This window comes from Pagrus major, chromosome 9, assembly GCF_040436345.1.
Source record: "Pagrus major chromosome 9, Pma_NU_1.0".
In the NCBI taxonomy this organism is placed as follows: domain Eukaryota; kingdom Metazoa; phylum Chordata; class Actinopteri; order Spariformes; family Sparidae; genus Pagrus; species Pagrus major.
Window position 1 is genome coordinate 15,656,397 of NC_133223.1, and position 24,936 is coordinate 15,681,332.

General features: G+C 43.9%; 1 protein-coding gene across 1 annotated transcript in view; it reads right to left on the minus strand.

The window, feature by feature from the left end:
* The window catches only part of igsf3 (immunoglobulin superfamily, member 3), an 81,640-nt gene that overhangs the window by 19,277 nt on the left and 37,427 nt on the right, over positions 1-24,936 (minus strand). The window contains exons 3-5 of the mRNA XM_073473348.1: positions 10,381-10,800; positions 6,147-6,533; positions 2,163-2,570 (exon numbers count right to left, since the gene is read on the minus strand). Coding sequence (XP_073329449.1) covers positions 2,163-2,570; positions 6,147-6,533; positions 10,381-10,800 — 1,215 coding nt within the window. The remainder of the gene's footprint in view (positions 1-2,162; positions 2,571-6,146; positions 6,534-10,380; positions 10,801-24,936) is intronic.

Here is a 24,936-nt window from a genome sequence, read left to right on the forward strand (position 1 = left end):
ATGAACTAAATTATTGTACAGTGACCACATATTATAATATCTTGAGCTTCAGTCTGTGGTCCGGTTCACTCAGAGGACATGCCAGTATGAATCCTAATCTGGGCTCAGAGGGAAGTAAAACTTTTCTTTTTTATTTATTAGGTGCAGGAACTAAAGAAGCGAGGCGAGAGTGGTAGAAGAGAAGAAAGTTGAAACACAGGAAAAAGTGCTCTTTCCGCATGGCGGGTTTACGTCCAATAACACCATAGTTGGGAGCTAAAGTGAGAAAAACGAGCTCCAAAACAAATCTGAGACGAGGTAAAACACGCACACTGACGGTCACACAACAGTGCACATTTAGAAAATCCTTTGATCAACAAGCAAGGAGGAGAGAAGACGTCGAGGACTGAAGAGAGACGAGCAGCTTCGGACTTCTTTACCCTGATTTGCATAATGCGTCCCTTGTTCCTCAAACTAATGTTTCTGTTGTTGCCCAAACTTAACAAATGGCCACTTAAAAACTGACATCTCCTCTCTGCAGCACCGCTGTGTGCTGCTGCAGGGAGCTAATCCGTCGACTATGTGTGTGTATGTATGTGTGTATACTGAGCACAGTGTTCCTGGCCTGCCAACTCCTCACTGCTCCGCTCCAGTGGCTTCCTCGGCCTGTACCGAGGATGTTCAGCTTAACTCAGCACTGACAGAGGAGACCCACAGACTGTGAAACACATTGCCGCTGCATTTCCATTCTAATAATTCTGGCTAATCCATATGGTCGTGTGTGTGAGTGTGCGTGTGTGCATCTATGATGGGTGTCACGGTAGCACTGCTCTTGACGTGTGGCAGGTGGTGTGAGAGTGTGTGTGTGTGTGTATGTCATAATAGCTCCTTCCCCTGAGCGGTGCATGAATAAACCATGGTGTATTCTACAATGTGGACTGCATGTTCTGTCCGCTCCATTCATCAGTCGTTAGCGACTCACAAGCCATATGCCTCTTTTTGAGTGGCGCATGTGTGAAGACACGCTGTCTTTACATGTCCTACTGTGCACGCAGGAACAGATTTCTAATGGGGGACAGGAAGTGTTCTGGATATGAGGTACGCACATTTTAATGTTTAGATTAAAACACTGTAATATGCAGTGCATTTTCTGTAGTTCCATCTGCAGAAATGGAAATAATACTACAGCAGGATAAAGAAATTGATCCATATGATTGAGGACACTTAAACCTGCAACAAGCTGCAGCTGACTTATCAAAACAACAAAAAACTGTTCTATTGCTTCTCTGTGCTCAATAAGCCTCTTTTTTTCCACATAGCCTATTCTCTAAGTGGTTTTTGACTAATTAAAGTAAAGAAATATGCTATTTTTATTCACATTAGTTTCTGCATATTTAATTTGTAATGGACGTTTATGTTTAGCAGGCCCTCAAGACTCTAGTGTGACCAGTATTAAACATTTGCATGATCTCCCTATGGAAAGACTGCAGTGTTAGAAGAGGCCATGCTTTGTTTTATATTTAAGGGTATTGTCCTACTTAAGAGGTGAAAAGTTCATTTCTGTGTTTGGGACCTTTGTGTTTTTGTGCTAGTGTGTCTTCACATGACATGACACATGGCTGGTTGCCATTGGTCAAAATTATAAGCTGATATGTATTGATCAATCATTGATTGTTTCTTTGTCTTTAAAATCGTATAAAAAAGTTAGTTTGTCTAAATGTTGGAGAGATGGGGGATGATTTAGCACCTTTGCATGAGCCCCATCTCCTTATTGATCAATATTAACGTAGCTAATCTTCAAAATCAGTCAGTGTCTGTGCTTTTATCCAGACAGAAAATCCACCACACCGATGTGCATTGTGGGTAATGTAACTACCAGGTTTTGAAAAGAAAGAAGAATGCCTTGGGGGGAAAAAATGGCGATCTTCTGGTTCTGCTTTATTGATTGCTGGACTCATTACGGACAGTTGTAATCAGTTTTATAGTCTGGCTAGGCCAGAGGACTGCTTTGCAAAACCTGAAGTACAACAGAGTAATAAATCTACAGTTAAAAAAGAAAAACTATTAAAATGATAGTCTTGTTCTCCGTGTTTTACTCCCCCACAGCACCCCTTCTTTCCGCCTGGTGTGCCTTATTGCCCTGGCTGTGTCAGAGGGGTTAGATTAGGGCGGCAGGAACTTACCAACAGTCTTCACAGTGACTGTCTTGGTGGCTGACTTCTCTCCGATCTTCTCCCAGTTCAGCTCCGGTTCAGTGCCGGTCTGAAGCCACTCAGTGGCTGTGCAGCGGTACTGGCCCTCGTCTCCAGGTAAGGCATTATACAGGGACAGAGAGAATGTGTCGCTCTGCATCTTCTCCACACGGATCTCCCCGTAGCTGGAGCGCTCTTTGTAGGCCGAACTGTGCCAAACAGTGCCATCCCGATCCAGGGAGGCCACCTCCTGCACCGTTCCAGTCGCCTGCTTGTCCGTCCACTGCCACACAACAGACAGGGGGCCTGTGGTGGTGTAGACCGAGCAGGTCAACTGGATCACATCCCCCTCGAGGACCTCTGAGGAGTTACTGGATAATGCCACTGTGATGTTGCTCTCTAAAAAGGGAAGAGAAAATGGAGAGAGAGCAGAGAGGTGAGCATGAGAAGAGATGGGACATGTACAAGGACTAGAGAAAAAGTTCCTCAAAATCTCAGCTCCTTCTCAGGATGAATCACAGAGACAACAAGAACCACACTGCCTGGGTTAAAACATTCAGAGTACAGGAGGCCAGGGCCAATAAAACAAATTGCTGAGCCTGTTCCCTGGAGCATAACACCATCCGACCTCTGCAAGTGCTGTCCATGTGTGTGAATGTGAGAGGACGATGGTGCGGTTTGGTAACTGGCCTCAGGCACACCAGAGTGACAGCAAGAATAAGAGGCCCTGGTGAGTTTGTGAGCTGAGGTTGTCCCTCTGAACCCTGTGTGGCTTGTTGACCAAGTCCAGGCGGGAACAGGAGCAAAGGCTCAGATCACAGGGCTCAGCAGCACTTCAGAAGAAGAGGAGGATAAAAGTCTTTACTGGCTCCTCTGCTCTGTTTTTCTGCTTTATCTCGACTCTCATCACTTCAACGTCCATCAAACACAGCAGAGCTCTGGTTGACCCAAAAGCTCTCTCAGCTCAGTGGGGGCCAGTGCTACTGTCTCGTGGGGGTGTGGCTTAAAGTCTCTCACTTCTTTTTTTCCCCCTTCTCCCCTCAGGCCAAGCTCTGCTGCTTCCCTCTCAGCTCGCCGGCCCTCTTAATAAGCATGAGCTCTCTGTGAATATGGAATAAACTCGCTGCTCGCTTCTATCACACTCAAATGAACAAAGGGAAAACCCTTCATCCTTTTCCTCTTCTTTTCATTGTAACAGCTTCATATTTTTCTCTCCACAGCCCAAGAGCGTATTGTATTCTATCACTTTTTTACAGTGAGACGGGAAGACAGGACTGTTAGACAGTTATGCGAGTAGATACGCACTACCTTTTTCCCATAAAATTGTCTGGTATCTGGACAGTTTTGCCTTTCTCCAACTATTCTGTCCTGTGTTTCAGCAGTGCATCACATCCAACAAAAACTGTCTTTTTATTCCCAAATGTCCAGTAGATCCATTTCAGTAACATATTTAGTACAAAACACAGTATTCCATGATTACATTTTGACACAATAGCCAAAAACTGCAATCTCAGATTAAAAAAAACCTCCTCATTCCACAGCAGACTGCGTTATCCCTCTACACTGGTGATCCTGAGACGGCAGCCTTTGGATTGACAGCTCATTTGAGCAGATATGAGCTTCTATGCCCGCCCTAGAGCTTATAACAGCCAATGAGTGACCGTGTAGACAAGTGACCAACTCTCTCTTCTTTCTACTCGCTCTTGACTATTGATGCATCATGTAGGGAATGAGATTTCAAAGCCAGCAATATATAGTTCATTACAGTTGTTAAAGCCATAAACTTAGAAATGAAAGTTTAGAGCAGTTTGCTCTTTGAATAGGCTGTTCTTCCATCTGAGCACTTGTTTTGATTATTTTATATGCACAAAGTTAGTGTAAATAAAAAAAAAATTAAAGAACAATAATGAATTTTTGCCCCTCTTACTCTCAGGCAGTGGTATTTTGAGGTCATAAAATGGCTTTTTTTTGCCAGGCGCCTGGATATTTCCTCAGAAAAGTATTTGTGTCCAAGCAAGCGCAAGTGTCCATTGTCAGTGATATTGTTATTACATTTGTAAGACTATATAATGCGGAACCATTGTGTTTTCCAACTATTAGGGGCAGTAACAGGTCATCTGCAGGCTTATATTTGCATTAAAAAATGTAGCCGAGAAAAATACATAAATAATTCAGTGTGTTCAAACTCCTCTAGATACATTTTTTGACAGCTTGGGGAAGAAATTCAGCTTCTAACCTTTCAAAGGAGCCCCAAATCATGCTTGTACTCCAAATGGTTCAACAAGATTTGAATTTAATTTGGACTAGACTGGGATAGGCACTTTAGGATCATTTTCTATAACATAAACATCCAGGAATGAGAACAGGTTAAATGTTCACATTTTCCCCTACCATAGAAGATGTTTTATCTCTATTAGAAGAAGAAGAAGAAGAATCTTTATTAAGCACATACACTTCTGAATTTAACCCATCCCAAAGGATTCCAGATCCTACGCCTTCGGGGAAGGAGTAACATGCAACTCCAACTCCACACAGAAAGGCAGAACCCGGGACCTTCTTGCTGTGACGCAACAGTGCTAACCACTGTACCACCATACTGCCTACAGTTGATCCCCTCTTTTTTTCCACCTCTCCTTGCACTTGTCCTTTCGACCGTTTGATAGAGATTCAGTGTGGCATGTAAGCTCTCTCTCCCTTTCTCATTGCAAAGGTAAACTCATCCATCAACACTGATTTGTCACAAGTGTTTACCTCTGCTTTTCCTCTGCTGTCACCTCCGCCTGCCTCCGACTCATCAAGTTTAACCCCTGTTGCACCTCATTACCAACTCTCACCCAATTCCCCCAATTAGAGTGATGAAGCGCATCTTGAAATTGCGTGCAAGTTTGTTTGCAGTATGCGCGGATAGTTTGTGCATGAAATACATGTCCACCTGACCACCATTGCTGTGTTTTTCGCGGAAGTTCTCTCCCAATAACCATGGCCATTATCCTGTGTAAACCCCATAAACATCCTTTATGGGGCATTAAGGTCTTTTGTTGGAAAAACAAAACCTCCCATACAGAGAGGTTCCCTGGAGACTGCTGCGAGGCTTAGGGCCATTGTTTTGGGCTGATTTAGCAGGGGGTACGGAGCGGTCAGGATAAGGTAGCGTTGGCTGCTTGGGAGGAGATATTACTCTGTGGTTATTATGTTTTATTATGCTGTGAGCAGCTGTCTCCACACACTGTTCCAGTCCTATGAGACGTGGAGGTAGAGAGAGAAGAGAGGGGGAAACCGGCGAGAGGGGCGTTTTCCTGCTGCCACCAAGATGAAGAGAAATCTCAGTGAGTGATGAGAGGATTGTGAGCAGGGTTTTAAAAAGGTTGGACTGTAAATTTGCATCCGCTCAGCTGCGAGCCTGACACAACCCCATCGGCCAGCCCTGCTTAACCCAGCTGAAGAGGTCTAGCCCCAGCAGAACACATTAATTTAGCCGGGGGAACCACTTAGAGGGCCCTGGAGAACTGGGCGCCTTTCTCTGCTGCTTTTCTTTCTCCACGCTTTAATTTCATGGCTGTTAGCACAGACTCCTTGAGTCTGGACTCCTCTGCTCTCCATTATCCTACTATAGTGTTACCCTCCCTCCCAGCTAAGCCAAGGAAATGGAAAGGACCATAATGCTGCATTACCAATCCTTAGCAATCCACTCAAACAGAAAATACATCAGGAATAAGAGTAGCATTATCCTTTCCCCTCTTACTCACAGCTAACAATAGAGGCTGTGCGACTATCTCTTATAGGCCACCTTGGAGAGAGAGAGAGGGGGAGACAGAGGCAGACAGATAGAGGGAGAGGCTAGAGAAGAGCACAGCATGACATCCCACACTGCCTACATGAAGATAAAACTGTTATTATGGAAAGCTCATCATTCTTAGTGTAATTGACAACTAAGGACAACTAAGCCAGTGGCCTCATGAACAGATTATTACTCACTAAGCGGCTGGACTGTGATCTGGACATTGCGCGACCTCTTGCTGCGGTCGATGAAGTCTCCAGTGGGCGTCTTCTCCCGCTCCGTCACACGGCAGATATATTTCCCGGCGTCTTCGGGACGCAGGTGCTGCAGCTTGAGGAGGTGCACGTTGGGGCTCTCTTTGCGCACGGTCATGTGACCGGCGGCCTCGCGGGCGATGTAATCGGGGCCCAGGACAGGCACGGCACTGGGGCCCACCACGGCCACCGGTGAGCTGCTGAAGACCCACGACACCGAGAAGAAACGCTCCGGCACATTCTGGGCCTCGATGGTGCAGCGAAGCTCCAGCGGCTCACCGGCCGTGAAGGACCGTCGCTCCGTGCTCACCTGGATGCTGAAGTCCCGATCTGAGTGAGAAAGATGGAGGGCAAAGAGAAGGAAAAATAAAGGTTAAACACACAGAGGGCAACTTCTGGCGCTTGGGGTCTCGAAACAAGAGATGTACGTAGCATAGGATCATGGGAGTTTTTGTCTTCATTGTTAAACCACCACCATTGCCGATGGAAATTATTCAGTGATAGAAATGTTCTTGGATGAGGTAATGTCTTAAAATTTTATTCACATATTCACTCTCTGACGTATCATCTGATGTTTCCCCAGGAGTTATAGTAGCAGATGACCAAATGAAACCATTGTTACATAAGGATAAGAATGCTAGTGTTTCCCACACATACACTTTACTTGTGATTTGACCTCCTATTTATTACAAATCTACTCATGCTGTTGTTTTGTAAGTGCATCTGGTTGTCGAGAGGTGGGTTTTGATCAGCTACATAATTAACAAGCTTCCTCCACATGTGGAATCGTGGATTAAACAAAACCTAAAAGCGAGGTGTGGTTTTTGGGCAACCACCTATTGGGCGACCTTTTAAATCATACTGCTGACTAAGAAAGCAGATAACGATGCTGGGAGAGAGAAAATTGAAGATAGAGATACAACTAAGGAGGAGAATTAAAGCAATACTATGTAATGTAGGCAAACTCCTAAAGCGATTCTGATGGAAAAATGTTGATTCTTGAGTTTCAGCTCAGGTTGTCAAGTACCGACACCCTCCTCCCTCTCTCCTCGGGTACACAGCCATTCTGTGGGAAATGCTGTATTTAGCCAACTGAACTAAATATGTAACAAAGATCTCATCCTTTTAGGTCATTTTGATGCAGAAATATTATATATCATATCTTTAAAGGAATGTTTAGCAGAACAATCAGAAATGTGAGGTGGCTGCAAAAAGTTGCACATTCCATGGGAAACACTCGCTCTGTGATATATAGACAAAAAAGAAAATCCTCCTTTTGAATGTTGCACATCGTTGTGTCTTTGTCAGATAAGAATTTTATACAATACAGGTAAAAGAACAAAACCCTTGAATACAGCACTGGATTTTAAATAAGGCTGCAGATATGAAAGAGCGTAGGTGTGTGGGAGATCACTTCAAGAGAGATATTTGTTACTTCCCCACAACAACTTGCTCCTGATGTCTAAAACAAGGCTGATGTCTAAATATGGGCTGCAGCTGAAATGCATGACACTGCTGCGTTTTTCTTTATATGGAAGAGAGAGAGAGAGAGGAAGAGGATTGCGGGGGTGGCTGTTAGAGGTGGGGTTTGAGGTGGTCAAGGATGGACCGGGCAATAAAATAGCATCGGTTAGTGGTGAGGAGAGAGAGGGAGTAGAAACTAGGGAAGCTTGAGGTCACGCAGTGCATCGCTCCTGCAAAACGCTGATCTTTCAGAGCGCGCTGCTCTCGCCCCCCTTGGTTTCACCTCTGCAATAAAAAACACATCTAATTAAAATTCTCTTCAGCAGTCTGAAACAGAGTCAGGCGCTCTCCTCCTCCTCCTCCTCCTTCTCTAAGACAGAGCAGAGAAAGTAAACACTGCTAGCGTTCGCCATATTATGCTGGCTGTCTGCGCATGTGCGCCCATGTTTGCACGTGCGTGTACGGGGCTGTGTGTGCTCAGTAGTATTTGCTGTATTAATTTCGAGATGATGAGCACAGTATGTATCAGAGACGGCTGCTTTGCCTCTCAGTGAGGTGGCTGCCCCAAGCTGTAATTACAACGACTTTAAACAGACTTCCTGAGAAACACACTCATGTGGAAAAGTTCAAAGCCTGCTGTCGGTATAGAGCTCGTTATGCAGGGGAACATTATGGTGGGAGTGAGAGGGGTATTGTTTACACGCACAGGTTCTATATTGCTGTCAATTAAAGGAATATCTTTGCATTTGTCTCATTTGGATTGAATTTTTCCACTACATTTGATATTTTGCAGTCTAAATGATAATAATTGATGGTGAAAATAATGAGTGCTTGCAACAGGAGTGCACACATGCATGCAAACAATGGCACAGGGATGATGAAAAAGCCCCACAGATGCTAAAAAGGCAGCAAGAGCATTGTATTATGACATTTGAGTGTGATTAATTTTGAAGGAAGAGGGAGTGAAGCTAAAAGGGCCGTGACCTGCTTTGACAAGACCTTGTCAACACTCAGCATGGAGCTCTATTAGTGCCGTGTTTTACAGGGAGAGTTCAGCAGGATGCAGACTGAGACACAGGGTAGAAAACAGCCTCCCAGGTCCAGCATGTGATAGCGTTTAGAGCTAATAAGGGAAAAAGAAGAGTATTAAGTGCAGGTAGCAGGAGGAGTCAGAAGGAAGTCGGTGAAGAAGAAGAAGGAGAAGAAGACGAAAAGTGCAGTGATGAGACATGACTGCCGAAAATGAGAGGTGATGTGAGAGGAAGGGAGGAGGTGGGAGAAAACGAGAAAAGAAAGAGTGAGATGGTGGAAAGTGAGAGCGAAAGGTACATTAGGATTCTGTCCGTCGCTCCTCTCTCTGATGCTGAAGCTGTGGGTGATTAGCTAGTGATGGGGCTGTCTTGAGATCCACTCCATCTTTTATAATAGGAGCCTAATGGAGGTGCAGCGCCCTCTCCTTTCTAAATCCCCCTCTCAGAAAAATATGCACACGGACAGGTGCAACGTCAAATACACAAGTCCAGCCTGAAGGTGTGCAAGTTTTGCCCTCCCTGAGCAATAAGTTCACAAGGAGAAATCAAAATGAATCTCCACACATATACTCAAGTTCGAGCCCCACACACAACCCTGCTGTATTCTCTTTGTCACGCAACAACACCTCCATCCATTATAGATTACAGAGAAGACGGAGAGTGACGAGGGGGGGGCTCTTGGTGCCTTTTGTCTCCTCCCTGAAGGAGCAGGAACTCATCTGACAAACCTGCTTTACATCTCGGCTCCGGCTCTCTCCCCCTCATCCACCGAGCCGGCACTATCTGGGGCACCATCAAGTTGTAGCGGTCCAGAGCGGATCTGACGCTTAATGGAGGAACGACTCCACTTTGAAATGATTTACTGGCATGAGACCACTCGCCACCGCGTGCTGCCTTGGTAATTGAGCTAATGTCGAGAGCGGTTTATCACCCATCTCCGTCGCCCTTTCTTGGAAGCATACAAAGAGATTCTTTATGGGTGAGGAATACAGCGCGGTGGTACGATAGGGGTCGGCTCGGGTGGGAGGTTACGAGTACATGTGACAAGTCATAAAGATGCCTTTGTCTCTGACAGCTTATTAGATCATTATAATTTGATGCCTGCTCATCCATCAGTCGCCCCGACACACTCTTTGTTTCTCCCACTTACTTACATCATACATCATGCACCCCGTTCTAAACTTTGTCCTTTCCCTCTTCCTCCCTTCCTTTAGACAATCTCCTCCTTCAGAGTTGGCAACCATACTGAACCAGAGAGGTTTCTCCCACTAATGCACTCAGCTACAAACTAGACTGGTGCCATTGTTGGCGAGGAGTGAGTCATTGATAAAACATTTTTGGCTTCTGATCTCTGGGCTACCTGTTGCCTAGGAGATTGTTTATATATATGTGGAATCCATATGCCTCCCATGTCAGGCACCCACGCTGTTTAGAGCTGGTTAAGTTATTCTTGGACGTGCTTGTAATATTGCCCGTCACACAGACAAAAATACAAAAGTGGGGCGTCTGTGGAGGTTTGGTTAAGCCCTTTTTAGTAAGCTAATGAGCTTAGCGCGAGATACCGATCAGCAATCAGAGGAAGCCGGCCCACATGCTTGTGTGTCTGTCAAAGGGGACCCAAGAGTAGACCAGCATCTTTTCCTCTCTCCCCCAACCTCCCTCCTTCTCTTCCCTTTACTCACCAGTGGGCTGAATGCGGAGCTGCGTCTTCTCGCTCTGCTTGCGGGTCATGGCGAACCAGCTGCCGTCTGCGTCCTGGATCCACTCGGCGGCTTGGCAGTAGAGCAGGCCCTGGTCCACTGGCTGCAGCTTGTGAATGGTCAGCCTGTAAGCCGTGGCGCTGGTCTTGTCCAGCCTGAGGTCCCCCGCCGCCATCCTCTGCCGGTACGGTCCACCGGAGCGCAGAACGAAGTCCCTCGACAAGGTGACGAGCTCCTGAGGTGGGGCCGCCGCGTCCTCCGGGGACCGCAGGTACCAACCCACCGATAAGTGAGTGTGCTGCAGAGTGGTCCGAGACACCTCGCAGGTGAGCTGAAGCGTGTCGCCTTCCACCTTGGACAGAGTCTGGGCTGGAGCTATCACTGTCAATGAGTCAGCGATGACTGTAGAAATAAAAAAGAAGAGAGAAAAGTAAGTCAGAATGAAGAAACATGGAGGCTGTTTGGGATGTAAGCGCCGGTAGAAGCAGGCGATCTTCCCGTTGCCCCAATATTTGACAAAATGCTGCGATAGTACCCTTTTGGATGCCCCTATGGTGGATAAAACATGATAAATTCCCCTTTAGGATGCCCCTTCAGTGGAGAAAATGTGGTGAAGTGCCATTTAGGGCGCCGTTTTCATGCGCTGGTGCCCCCATGTTTGAAAAAACGCTGCGAAAGTGCCCACTTGGATGCCCCTATGGCAGATAAAACCTTATAAATTCCCCTTTAGGCTGCCCTTTCAGTGGGGAAATATGGTGACGTGCCATTTAAGGTGCCCTTTCAGTGCCTTTTTCATGCACTAGTGCCCCACCACTTGCAGCTGGTGCCCCCATGTTCGAAAAAAACACTACAAAAGTGCCCACTTGGATGCCTCTATGGTAGATAAAACATGAAAAAGTGCCCTCTAAGGTGCCCTTCCAGTGGAGAAAACGCGATAAAGTGGCCTCTAGGGTGCTCTTTCCGTACACTGGTGTCCCCATCGCATACAGCTGGTGCCCTTTTAATTGTTCTCGCCCCTCAAACATCCTGAGTCAGGTTAGAAAAGTTTTCCCTTAAACTCTGTACAAAGACATTGTTAAATGTGGAGGCCTTTTCATAATAAAGCAGACTATTTTTTTCTCTAACGCCTACTATTACGGAAGTGAAATAAACAAGCATTCAGCTGGGAGCGATTCAGAATCTGATTGAGTCCCGAGTGTGAGGAAAAGGTGTTAATACAACCAAGCTTTTGTTCTGAGGTGACTGCCCTCTATTTCCGCTTCCATACATGAGTTACACATGTCACCGTGCGTTGATGGCATTTTCTCAATCTCAATCAGCCAGATGCCTCAGGGGGCACTCCGGCACTTCTTTCAGACTGATTATATCCTATATGCTCTGCTAAAGCACAACACAACAGCTCCACGCTGGGCATCTTAACAGCCGCTCTTCGTCTCAGTAAACCTTTTGAGTATTTTTTGATCACACATACTGAATATACAAACAGTGAGAGTTAAAAAAATAAAAATAAATGCAGTAATAAATTCATCCCAGCCTTTCCATCTCCAACACAACCGAGAACAGAAGACGGACTTCAAGCCAGATGGTTGAGAGCGACGGAGATGAGAGAGGGAGGACAGTCAAGTGCTAGTAAGCAACAGAGACATCAAGATGTGATAATTTAAGAAAGCAGGCTGTAAACGCTCCACACATCGACAGAAATAAACACGTATAGCTTTAAAAAAGGAGCTAAAGGAGTATTTTTGGATATGTGCCACTGTATGTGAGTGGGTGCCGAAGGGAGAAAGATAGAGAGAGAGTGATAGAAAGCACTGGACTTATGATTTTAAAACCATAACAGATTAATGACGACAAAACAAGAAAAAAAGAAAGGTCATAAGGTCATGATAACAAAAAGCTGTGTATGGATGCTATCCTGTTTGTCCTCCTATCTTTATACAATGCATGGCCTCACTGGTGTAGGCTGCAAGCACAGGGATGGTGTTACTGCACACACAAACACATGTACGTGCACACACACACACACACACACACACACATACTGTACACAACGCCTGATAAACAGAATATACAAAGTCGTCGCTGCTCACAATGGACAGCAGTCAACCATTTAAGCTCAGCTGGAATGAAATGAATTGAGCGAATAAATGCATAGAGAAGCTTTCTTGTATTACCATGTGGTGACTGTGAGCCCTTCTAAGAAGCCTGAAAATGGAAGTGCTTTGTGAGAGCTTATGCTAGTGGAGTGCTTTGTCAAGATGTTTGGCTATTCGGGCTCTTAAGGGATTGTCATTGTGAAGACTACAAATCAGCGTGTTTGAGGTCTGTTCTTCTCCTCAAGTCACCTGCTATGGGGAAACATCAGGGGTGTAGCAAAAGGGGGAAAGCGAAGATGAGTCCGAGGGCCCACAAACAAAAATGTCAACGTTTGCTGATTTCAGCTTCTTAAACGTAAGGATTTGCTGCTTTTTCTTGTCATTTATGATAGTGAATGAAGAGTATTTGTGTTTTCGAATATTACCTGGACAAAACAAGCAATTTGAAGACATCTCTTTTGGCTCTAGGAAAAAGTGATGACCATTTTTCACTATTTTTTGACATTTTACAGATTAACAGTTCATCTCTAAAGGTGAGATACCTACTGAAGTTAGCCCTGACCCGTCCCAGTTGAAAGCTCCTGTGCTAGCGGTGTAAACACCAACACTCCGCTGGTGATTTGAGCTCCCAATCCGCACCGATAGATGAATACCTAACCAAGATAACTTGCTAAAGGCAGCTGTCGTTTGCAGCAGTTAGCAGTTGCCCCGGTGAAACACTGCCCCCGTCTGATTTGAGTATTAATTTGATGGGTGGCCAGTTCTTAGTCTACATATTGCACCTTTATTCATGAAAATAATTCGTAGAAAAATCAATAATTAAAATAATTGTTAGTTGCTGCCCTACAGACAGGGGCCCTTAAAGATGCGATGTAAAAATAGACCAAAAATTAACTGAGGAAATTATTTAAGGCATCCAACATAATAATTTTCCACAGTTGTGTTCAGTCCTGGTTGTGTTCAGAGGCCCCTGCCCTGCATGTTTTAGATGTTTCCCTGCTCCAACACACCTGATGCGAATGAACAGGTCGGCATCAGGCTTCAGCGGAGCTTGATGATACGCTGGTCATTTGAATCAGGTGTGCTGGGGCAGGGAAACATCTAAAAACATGCAGGACATTTTATGGTGTATTTGTCCATTCCTTTTGGCTCAAACCATCCAGGTACCCTGTCATATCAAACTCCTCAGTACAAACATTGAACGGTTGAGTGCTGCCTAGCTGTGCTCACAAGTCGGAACAATGGAAGCTAGCTGACAGTCCGTCCTGGTCTGTGTGCTGAGCGCCCAGCCAGTGCCGTCTGTACAGACAGTCAAACAATAATTCATGACCAAATCAAGGCTGGCAAAAAAAGGAAAGAAAAGGCAGAAAAGGGTTGAAAGATAAAACAAAAGGGTGACAAATTGTTACCCATTCTAAAAGCATTTTACATGTGAATAAGACATGAGGTAGTTGGATGTGGTTTGTGATGACAACAATGTGCTGCGCTCACAGTACACGGCCACTGAGCCTGTTGTTCAGCAGCTGGCTAACTCAGTAGCACTAAGCTAACAGCCACTGAGCCAAAGGGACAGAGCTGAACGTCAGCGACTCCTTCAGCAGCTAACATTAGCACAAAGCACACACCTACAGCAGTAAACAGTAGCCCAACTATCGTGACTGGTAGACTTTTCGGACCACGGTTTATTCGTGACGGCTTTTTGATTGTGTTTATATGATTCTAAACAAACAGTGAAATCACAACCTCCTTAAAGTTCATCTTTGTAGTTCGATTTATTCACGCTATAGATCATTGTTAATACAATGTAGAAGGCTACTTTCAACCAAATAGTCGTATGCATAAGTAGTACGTGCAGACCTGCTCTGTGAAGATGGTGGTTGAAATGATGATGTAGAGGTAATTAAGATCGGACTACGGTAGAGATTCCAAAAAGTTCCTTTATTATTAATATTTGAGGTCATGAAATGGGTTTAGCAGCTGTGGTTTGTTACAGAAATGCAGCCCACATGGGTGATCTGTAGGGGCCCAATGTTACATTCTTTCAAAGGGTCCTTAAATCTCTGGCGGCTGGTAGATGCAAGAAAAAAGCTCCATCAAGCGATCACTGATGTGTGTACTACATACATACCACACAGGCATGTTTCTGAGCGTGTGTGCTCATGAGTCTTTGTGTGCAAACATGAGTAAAATTGAGAGATGGGGGATTGCGAGAACAGAGAAATAGACACCACTAATGAAACAAACGGGGGGAACAAAGGCAGGGAGATCAGAGAAAAAAGATAGAGGAGGCGGAGAGAAGAGGCTTGACATCTGGTTACTGGAGTTTAACAAGACACTCAAAGAAAGAAAGCAACGATGAAGCAGAAGTGGCAGGGAAAGAAAGGGAGTAATCAGGTGGGTCAGACGCGGCAGCATATTAATGAGATGGAGATATAAGTCCAGACAAAAATAAACAGTTTCCCGCGATAGTTCAAAGCAATCCCTAAAATACTGACGAGGCCTGGCTGAAATATGTCCTCTAATCCTCTTCTCCATTACCTTGAGTGCTTGATAAACAGCCGAGCATCAAGGGAGGCAAATGGTAGTCAGGGGCTGCGATAAAACTATTCGGGTGATGTATTTGTTTGTTTGTTGTATGATAAAATGACTAACATGGGGATCTTAGCAGGCCTGTATTACTGTTTATATTCAGACGCTTTATTTATTGCAGGTTTAGGCTGAGCAATCTGCTCATGTTAATGGTGGAAACTGCCGGGCGATTATTTTCCAATAGTATCATTTACTAACTTGCAGAGGAACCATAATGTGATGATATGATCTCGTGCCAGTGTCTACAGAAATAAATGAGTCATTAAAAATAAACAGGATGGGTGAGTTTTGCAGATATGTTCTGAGTGGAATCACATCATGGATCAGTTCTGAATGCAATGTTGCATCCATGTTGTGGTATATATTTATATCACAAAACTACGAGGTGCTCCGTCAAGATCAGATTATTTTAATAACACGTGCTCTGCTCCCTAAAGGACCTGGTGTTGCCAAGTCCTCTCACTCACTCCGACTCTCCAGTCAACACTGAGTGAGCGGCAGCTGAGCTCGCATAGACATACAGTTACCACAACAACACACCTACGCTACAACCTGCCATCGCCATAGCAACCCTCCCACATGATGCTGAAGGCCTCTGAGAACAGCCGGTAGTTACTATAACAACCGCATCCCTAACACCACTTGTGACAGTTCAATTCGCGTCCCCTCTGCGGACCCGCCTGGAGGGGACAGTGTGACAACAGCGGGCAGATTCTTCACATCCCTCGGCCCGCTTCTTATAGTAGGTACTTAACACTCCGACTTCATCTCAAGTCCTCTGGGCCAGTAACATCCCGACACACAGACATGTCTGGGCGGCAGAACCAATCAGATAGCAGCAGTCAATCTTAGCATTTCTGAGGGTCGGGCTGAGGTTGTAAACACGCCGAGATCCTCCAACAGCCCCACTGACCCCAATCTGGGAGGGATTAGGAACAGCATGAGATGGCATTCTCTGGCACACACACACCCACTTTCACCACTTGTGAGAACCTTAACCAGAGCTGCTGTGTGTCTATTTACAAACACTACAATCGCCTTAGAAGACAAATCTGGGAATAATATACTTTTTTGCAGTCAACAAATCCCACAAAAAGACCTAAACAAACAATCCTGTGATTAAGTGGAGCCAAAACCTGATATGCTTCACGACCTTGCAATTTTGTGCAAACACTGCATAAAGATTCACGGTCATACAAAATTCACAGGGTTTGCTGATAGCAACTTCCTAGAAGGAGTGATATAGAGTAGGTAAAGACCTCAGTTGTAGTACAAAAACTATTACAAACACATCAATGAGACGTATGCGCTGTCCTGCTGCAGCAGATATATACTAGCACACCAAATATGCATCAATACACACCGAAAATATTCCCTTAAAAAGCACTTTCTACGAGGATTAGGGAGTATCATCCAAGTAAAATGTGTCAATATCTGTACTTATGATGAAGGAAAATCTTCATGAGGTAGTTGACTGAAGTTAATTCATTCAAGGTTATAAAAACCTTGTTCTCTAAATAGTTATTCTTTTGATCAAAACATTGATCTTAAGCTTAATTCTGAGGCTGTTCTCTGAAAGGTTTTCTCATGAATGATTAAATATAGACACTTCTGATCAACCCATATCAAGTTCAGGCATAAGTTAAAAACTTCCAGTCGGTCGAATATGGATAGAGGTACTTTAGTTGGTTGGACAGATAAAGGTGAACACGCTCATCACTGCTATTTACTCCTGTTTGAGTAACAACAGTGCCCCTTTTTTAAGGAAATTAGAGAAATGACAGTAAACATTTGTGAGCTGTTTTCACATCTTTGATTAGACGATTTAAGATTAAATGGGCCCACACTAACTCATTTATGACATGAAGAACATCCCCACCCTGATCTTTTTTAAAGACATTATTTTTATCCTTGATGCGCGGTCGAACTTGTGCACTCACCTCAGACAGGGTGCGCGCTAACGCTTTTAGCTTAGCAGCTACAGTGAAGATCTCAGCTTAAAAAAGGGTATAAATAACATCTTCTTGAATCTTTGGATTTTAGGGCTGCCATAGACTCGGATTACGCTGGATGAGGGATTTTATGTTTGTTTTTTTTTTGGTTGTTTGTTAATGCTTTAAAACAAGTCCCCATCTATTTCAGTTGTTTAGGAGAATGCCGAGGCCGGTTTTGCTGTGAAGCTCCAGAAATTTGTGAACTATGACAGGTGAAGACCTGACTTTCCATCTGCATGGGGATGAGTACGAGAACGACAATGAAAAACTTTCATTTCTGGGTGAATTCACTCTTTAACAGAATCATCCAAAGTCGATTGTGTGTGAAACTGCTAAAGAAGGTGCAGCCAACGTGCCGAAGCTAAAGCTGCGCAGGTGGAACATCCTCCCAGCTCATCTGAGTGTTATTTTCATTTTACCTCAGAGTAAACACAGCCATGAAAATGTGTTCCTGTTAGCAAATTCCAGATATTATTCATATCTTCGGCGGTTTCAATAAACCCATTTAATTTCCCTCCCTAACCCTGGTAAACCTGCCAGGGAAAGTGTGCTGAGGTTGATGGGAATGCCTTATTCCAGTGCAAAATATTCATAACATTTGGCACCGTCACCTTTGCAGAAAATTGTGCATGTACTGCTTAATGAGCCAGTCTTTATAAGCATGAAATAAATCAACAATTTCAGGATTTTATAAGGGATGAGATTTAAGCTAATTTTGCTCCTTTCGGATCACATTCGCAGAGACTGGAATCTCAAAAGTACTTACGATTAAGACATCTGTCACTGATGAATCAGGTAATCGCATTTTGATGCAGAGCTTCTCATGTGTGGATGTGAAGAGAAACATGCCTGTGTGTTCTCTGGCTTTTTTTTTTTTGACTGACACAGAAGCTGTCAATCCTTTATAAATCTTTAAAACTACTCTCTTCCTGCTCTACCTCATCTGCAATTTTTGCTTTCATCTCGCTCCATTCCAGATCTTCCCGTACTCTCTCAGCCGTGTGAAGTGAGCGACAGTTGTCATCCCTCAAGCTGGCCTTTTAAGTCCAGTCACACAGGGATAGAAATGTGGGGGACACGAGGACACAAAAACCGAGGAAAAAGGATTTCACAAAGACGACACGAGGAGAAAAAGATGATAATTTATGAAGTCTGATCTGTACATTTTGCATGCACCCAAACTTTTAAAATCTCTCTGCTGTGTGCGTGTGCGACAGCTTTTGAAGTTGCAGAGGCAGAAAAAGACTCCTCACAGAAAAGGAGAGAAGCAACAAGAAATCAAATAGTAGTATTTGTTTGGGCTCCTCGCTGTGGTCTTGTCATGGGAGAAGAGGATGACAGGAGGAACTGGAGAGATCCACGCTGCCCTCTGGATGTTACCACGGCTGCAAATGTTCTGGCACACACACACGCACTCGTTCTCTCATTTAAAAAACACAAACCGAACACATGTATACACCCACACAGATGTCATATCATTGTGTTTCTCTGCATTGGATTGTGAATATATATGTGTCTGTGGGCCTATTTAAAGGTTAAGTGTGAGCGAAAAAGGCAGCGAGTTCCTGGCTTCTGGGGTTTTTATTTCATTGAGAGTGTAGTAGCTTGGCCTCAGTTGGGAAATGTCAAACCTTTGCCACTGGCTGCTGGCCAGTCAGGATGGAGTCGATGTCAGAGGTGTGTAACGGTGGCACTCTCCATGATGGAGCTGACATATATTTGAATTCATTTATGCCTGCTGGCAAATACTGCAACAAACTGTACGGCGAGGCAGTCGACAGGAACTCCTATGAGAGCTGCTCGGCTGACCATACTGGCTATACATGGCCAAAAGTACGTGGACACCTGAACAAAGTAGGTAGAAATCAATGCTGAGTGGGATTGTTATATATCTAACTCCACAACTATGGCCATTAATCTTCTGCCATAATACTGGGACTGGCCAACGATATATATTGTTTTAACAATATGTGACTATACATGGTCTTAGATTTTAGATATGGTTATAGTGTGATATGGCATAACTGTATAAGTAAATTTTATTTATTTATCATATTTATTTATGAGATTAACATCTCACTGTGTTAATATTTTGTGGAAGCACCAACAGTCATCCCTACGATATTGCTGAAATGTTGGTATCGAGGTATTTGGTCAAAAAATGTCAGAAATTTTATTTCGTCGGCCAGTGCTTTTGAGGAGATGAAAAAATATCAGGATATATATCATTTATTGTGATAAGGCCTCAAAATATCTCAATATTATTCTTAACCCTCTGCTCTGTTAGGAAGGTTTTCCCAGATTTTGGAAACAGGCTACGGGGATTTGCTCCACTTCAGGTCAGGCACCAGTGCTGGGCGATAAGGCCTAGCTTACAGTCAGCATTACAATTCATCCCAAAGGTCTTTGATTGGGTTGAGGTTAGGATTATGTGCAGGTCAGTCAGGTTCCTCCTCACCAAACTTAAAAAAACCCTAAAGCTGCACTCAGACCATCTCGAGCCCTGTGTGAAAATAAATGGAGCCAATGGTGGTGCAAAACAATGCAGGGTTGATGGGCAACAAGGTTGAATCAGGCTCCGTCTTTTTGGGCAACGCAACATCATCTGGAAAGGCATTGCATTGGCCAATCACAGTTGTGCAACATGGCGCCATGTTCATTCGTATGCAAGCTGCTCAGTGGTGCGTGCACACTAGAGACTTCTGCCGACCGAGCTGGCTAACTTCCAGTTTAGCACCTGGCTAACTAATAGAGATAAAATGATTTAATTGTGTGGCTCCTCTAGTCTCTAGTCCGAATGGCTCAAATTTTAAAATTGTCATTTCACGGGGTTTGTGATGCTCAAAAAATGTATCCACTCTTCTACAGCTGCTTCTTTCACAATGTAAGCTTATGGGAAAAAGTCTTTTTGGGCCCCAGTGCATCACGTGATGATGTAATTACACGGTTTGGCCACTACGAAAAGTTGGCTTCAAAGCCTGACGCTCTTCCTGGAGGTTTGTTGTGCAAGTGCATATTCCTGATGGATAGACAATTATTTCAACTGTGTATCTTGCTGTGAACAAATAAAATAGATGCCAACTTTCTTGAGTTGTAAAATCATGTCCGTTAATATTACAACTGGTTGTGCAATACTTTGGTGTCTGATAAACCTTTAAACATCTTAATCTATTAATCCAACTGGATTTCCCAAATCTGTTTTCGTTATCTCACCAGTATTACCGTATTATGATGATGTAACACTCAATGGGGTCTGTACCAAACAAACGTTCTTTCGCATCTGGGGAACAAGGTTCATTTGCCAGGGCATCTCTGCAGCACGACAGTACTTCATTATAATGCTGTTTTGTCGCACATTTTTTTCTAGCTACCAGCTAATACTTCTGCAATTTGGATCTTGCACTTTTCCATCTTATTTGCCATTTTTTGCAATTTCGACTTTTTTAAATTTTGCAGCCATATCGAAAAAACTACCCCCACCACCACCAATGGGGTGCATGGACAGTGCGTCCACATACTTTTGTCAACGTAGTGTATGACATTCACATCATTACTGCATAACGCTGCACATGCTCATCCAGAGCTGAAGTGGTTACCGCTTTTCCGTGTGTATTGGCCCTTAAGTGTCTGTGTTTGTGTGTGTGTGTTGCAAAGCAAATGGCCATTTGGCAAAGCCAGTAGGGTAATTATTGTTAATTACTCTGTGAAACTGAGAGTGCTGCTGAGAGGGAAACAGAGCGAGTGGGCGATCTTCAGCTCCACTTCATGTGAGTCCAGCCTCGACACTAAACAGACGTCACTTACTGACCCAGGATGCCTGCAACACATACAAGCGTGTTGGGTCAGGAAGTAGAGATAAATACAGAAACTGTGCCTACACCTGTCTTTCTCATACTTATTATCCATTATCCTGCCTGTTCACATCCTCCACTCCTTTGTTCTTCTCTGTGAGAGCTGTTGATGAGTCAGAATGAGGGATGAAGAGGTTCAACTGGGAAATTGGGTGAGCGGAGAGAGGAGGGTAAAGTAGGAGGAAGCACATAAAAAAAAGTGAGGATGAAGACAAAGAGGAAAAGGGAGAAAAGAGCAAAGATGAAGAACAAAGAGGCAGCGCTCTCATCCCACGACCCATGACACACTCACGCCAACTGTGAACAATGATTCCTGCGCAAGAAGTGCAAAACCTACTGCAGATCGGTGATTATTATTCTGTTTGTAGCCTATATATAGATAGTGTACTTGTCACTCTTACTTCAATACCCTAAAACTCACACACACGCGCAAACAAAAATGTTGCTGAACAACACACAGAGCGAAAACACTTTCTCAGGAGACCGGAAAAATCAAGCAGGTCTTCAAACAAAACACCGTGAGCAACCAGTAAAGCAAACTGTGACGAACTGAGGTCTACACACCATCCCCGAGAGCGTGTACTGATAATAAGGACAGGATACGGGAGTAAAAGAAGAAAAAAAAGGGCAGAGTCAGGATCATGCCTTGGAGCCAGAAGGAAAGACGTGTGGGATCGCTCTTTAACAGAGAAGAAAGGGCTGAGAGTTGAAGCCTGTGTTGTGGGATCTGGGTCCACAGCAGGGGGGCATCCATAATACAACAAACGCACATGATCAGATGAGCCCGACACCTTATTGAGTCGAAGATACAGAGTAACACTACTTCATCTGTCTGATTCTGCCTTCTCATTATTTATGTGTTATGTAATACAGAAATAGAAGCTGTTACGCGTTGTATGGACCCAAGGAAGCTATTATATATTCATTTAGTTCTGACATCAAAATGTTGTCTTTATTAATATCTTGTTCTCCTGTGAAAGGGAGAACATCTTCCAGTGAGAGAAAAGTCAGGGGGAAAAAGTGTTAAAGAACATGGGTTCAGAGTCAGCACAACAGTACTCAACTAAACTACACTGCTACGACTGCAACTTTAGAGTCCTTATCAAGAATTAACCATTTGGTAAAGCCTTAGGTAACTTCCTGTCCGTTTTGCAGTTAGCAGTCCCCTCCATCCTCTCTACGTCGCCACATGAACGTGCAGTGGTAGTCACCAGACACAGCAGCAAACAGTGATTTCCATTATAGAGCTATTTAACACTTATTTTAATGAGAATATATCACTTACAGCAGCTTTAGCTATTTCTTATAACTATCGGTCCTTGATTTCAGAGAGAGAAAGACAAAAGCATCTTCCTCCATTCCAGCTTACAACTGTCAACTATCGCGAGCAGATTTTATCCACTGCAGCTATCTGATAGCTAATCTGATGAATGTGCTGTTATGTTTCCAGCTAATTAAGCTAACAAGGTTCGAGTGTGAACTAACAAGACTAGATAGCAACTGGAAATGGTAACAATTGCAGCAATGTTTGAGTGGATGAACACAATGTTTAATTTATTTCTCATTTCACATTCGCTCTTGTGTTTTTGCAAAAAAAAAATAAAATAAAAACCCCACCATACCTCCAAGACACCATCCTTTTCAAACGGCATTTTAAATGTCCAATGCACAGCTTGACAGGACTGCTGCGCCTCATTATTTTTACTGAGCAGTGATTGGACAACTGCTTTCAAGAGGAGGGGTTTAGTGTCAATGATATTGTGTTATTGATTTAATCCAATTTGTCTTCCAGTCATAACAACCTTAATAAATACAAATTATTTCAGTATTTTTTTTGTGAAAAGTAAAAGTAAAAAAAATAAAAAATCTTGAATTATTGCTACACTTTTAATTGTAGTCCGTTCTGGAAAGTTTTGATGGCCGGGCTGATGATGATGCCTGTTGTGATTCACCTATTTAACGAGGGAAAACATGGAGGAACATGACAACCCATTCATCAGTCTGCGTGCGGATGGCACTGTGGACTCACTCGCTATGATTTGCAACTAGCTGACAGCTGTCAGTTTGCAAAGCTGTCAAATATTTTGACGTTGACACACTTAAAGTCTTGGTCCGGGGGGGTGAATGATTTTCATAATGCTAAATACATTCTGGCATGGCAGATAAATGTTTCATTAACACATCACACTGGCGCAGGATCTAGGACTTTTTCCGCTGCTGCGTAATTCATGCAGAAAGCAGGAGCTTGATTACATAAATTCTTAGCAGTCAGAATAATCAATTAGTTGTCTTAAATGTTATATTCTCTGTGCGGATGAATGCAACCACGCATAGGTCAAAGTCGTGATTGTATTAGAGGGCTGAAGCAGTTTTGATTTTGTCTCTCCCTTCACATTTGCTGTGATCTGTGTGTTCTCTGTCAACTGTCATCTAATAGGCAAAAAACACACACACAAAAAGGTCGAAGCACATCTGTGAATATTAGCCAGAGATGTCACTCTCTCTAACAGTAATAACTACTAGCTCAGTAGACTATTGTAGAAACCATCATGCAAATAGGAAAGAGCAGAGATTTCTACAGTACATTTGCCGTGATCTGTAAACAAATCGTGTTTGTGCCAAAACAGGCCGCATGCAAAGTTTTTCTCTCTGAGCTGAGTGTGCGCAGAATAAATAAACTCCTTATACATTATGAATGCATTACCAGTTGTTTATTATGGCGGATCACAGCCCATTAATGCAGAATAGCCCCCAATAACCTCATAACTTAAACCACTTTATCTTGAGATTTTAGACGACAAACTGGCAGAAATTAAACCAAATTTGCCTGTAATCTGCTTCCTAAATGAGGCTCGATCAGTTCAACGGCTATCACGCTATCCCGTCTAATCAAGAAGCCTTCCGCACCGTCCTATCATAACACAGCACATCCAATCTTCTGAGAAATGGGAAGAGAGATAAAATAGAAATGAGGGTGGATTGAGGAAAGGGGTGAGAGGATATGAGAGATCTTACAGATGCTGTTATGAGATTTTCAGTTAGAGGAGCTGTGAGGTCACCTGCTAATGGAACATCAGTCTGAGTGGGTGTGCGTGAGTGGGAGTGTGTGTACTGTGCTATAACACAGAGGTCACGATGACTGGGAGAAAGAAAAGAAGAAAAAAAAAAAGCGGGCCTCTTCATTTAATAAAGGGGTCTCTGAAGCATTCTCTCCTGTCTCCTTACACTGTCATTCTTCTTCAGGCTCTGTCCCATTTTTCTCCACACAATTTTCTCCTCGCTCGAGCTGCGAGCCCCCCCCCCCCCCCAACATATTATCTGGCGAGTTTCCTTTTCGTTTGACTAGTTGCTTGTCAGCACCCAATTATCACTTATTCTGTTTTTCTCAGCCTCCCTCCTCCTCCAGCTCGTTCTCTTCATGGCTGTCTGAAAGCACAGGCTGGCACGTTTTATAGAGCGCTGATCCCTCTCTAACCAACTTGTACTCTACGTGTCAGTCAGACGATGATCCTATTGCACTTCTTTTTATTTTGTCCCGGGGGGTCGTGAAGCTAGCAAAGGGAGTAACATCTGCTCTGTGTGAGAGGGAGAGAGAAACAGAGCTAGGTCCCTGCGGCTATTACAGCTCATTATACCTAAAGGTAGTTGGAGAGGCACATCAAAATCAGGCGGTCTCTCTCTCCTTCTCTCTCTTAAACACCCACCCAAACACCCAAACACCCAAACACACACATACACACACACAGATAGTAAAGCCTGAGGGGACAGCTGCTCTCTGACACACAAAGTGACTGAGGTACTCCCCTCTGCTCGCCCAAACGTTTCCTCCAGAGCCGTGACTCAGCCGGTTCTCGGTCAGTGAATCACATGCAGTGCAGGGGTGCGCTGCTTATTAACATTATTTTTCAGAGGAGCGTACAGTAGGTTCAAATCAGAACTTACTGGATATATGCAGAGTTGCAAAACGTGTGAATTTAGATGAATAATTCTATCATAGCGTTTCAATTA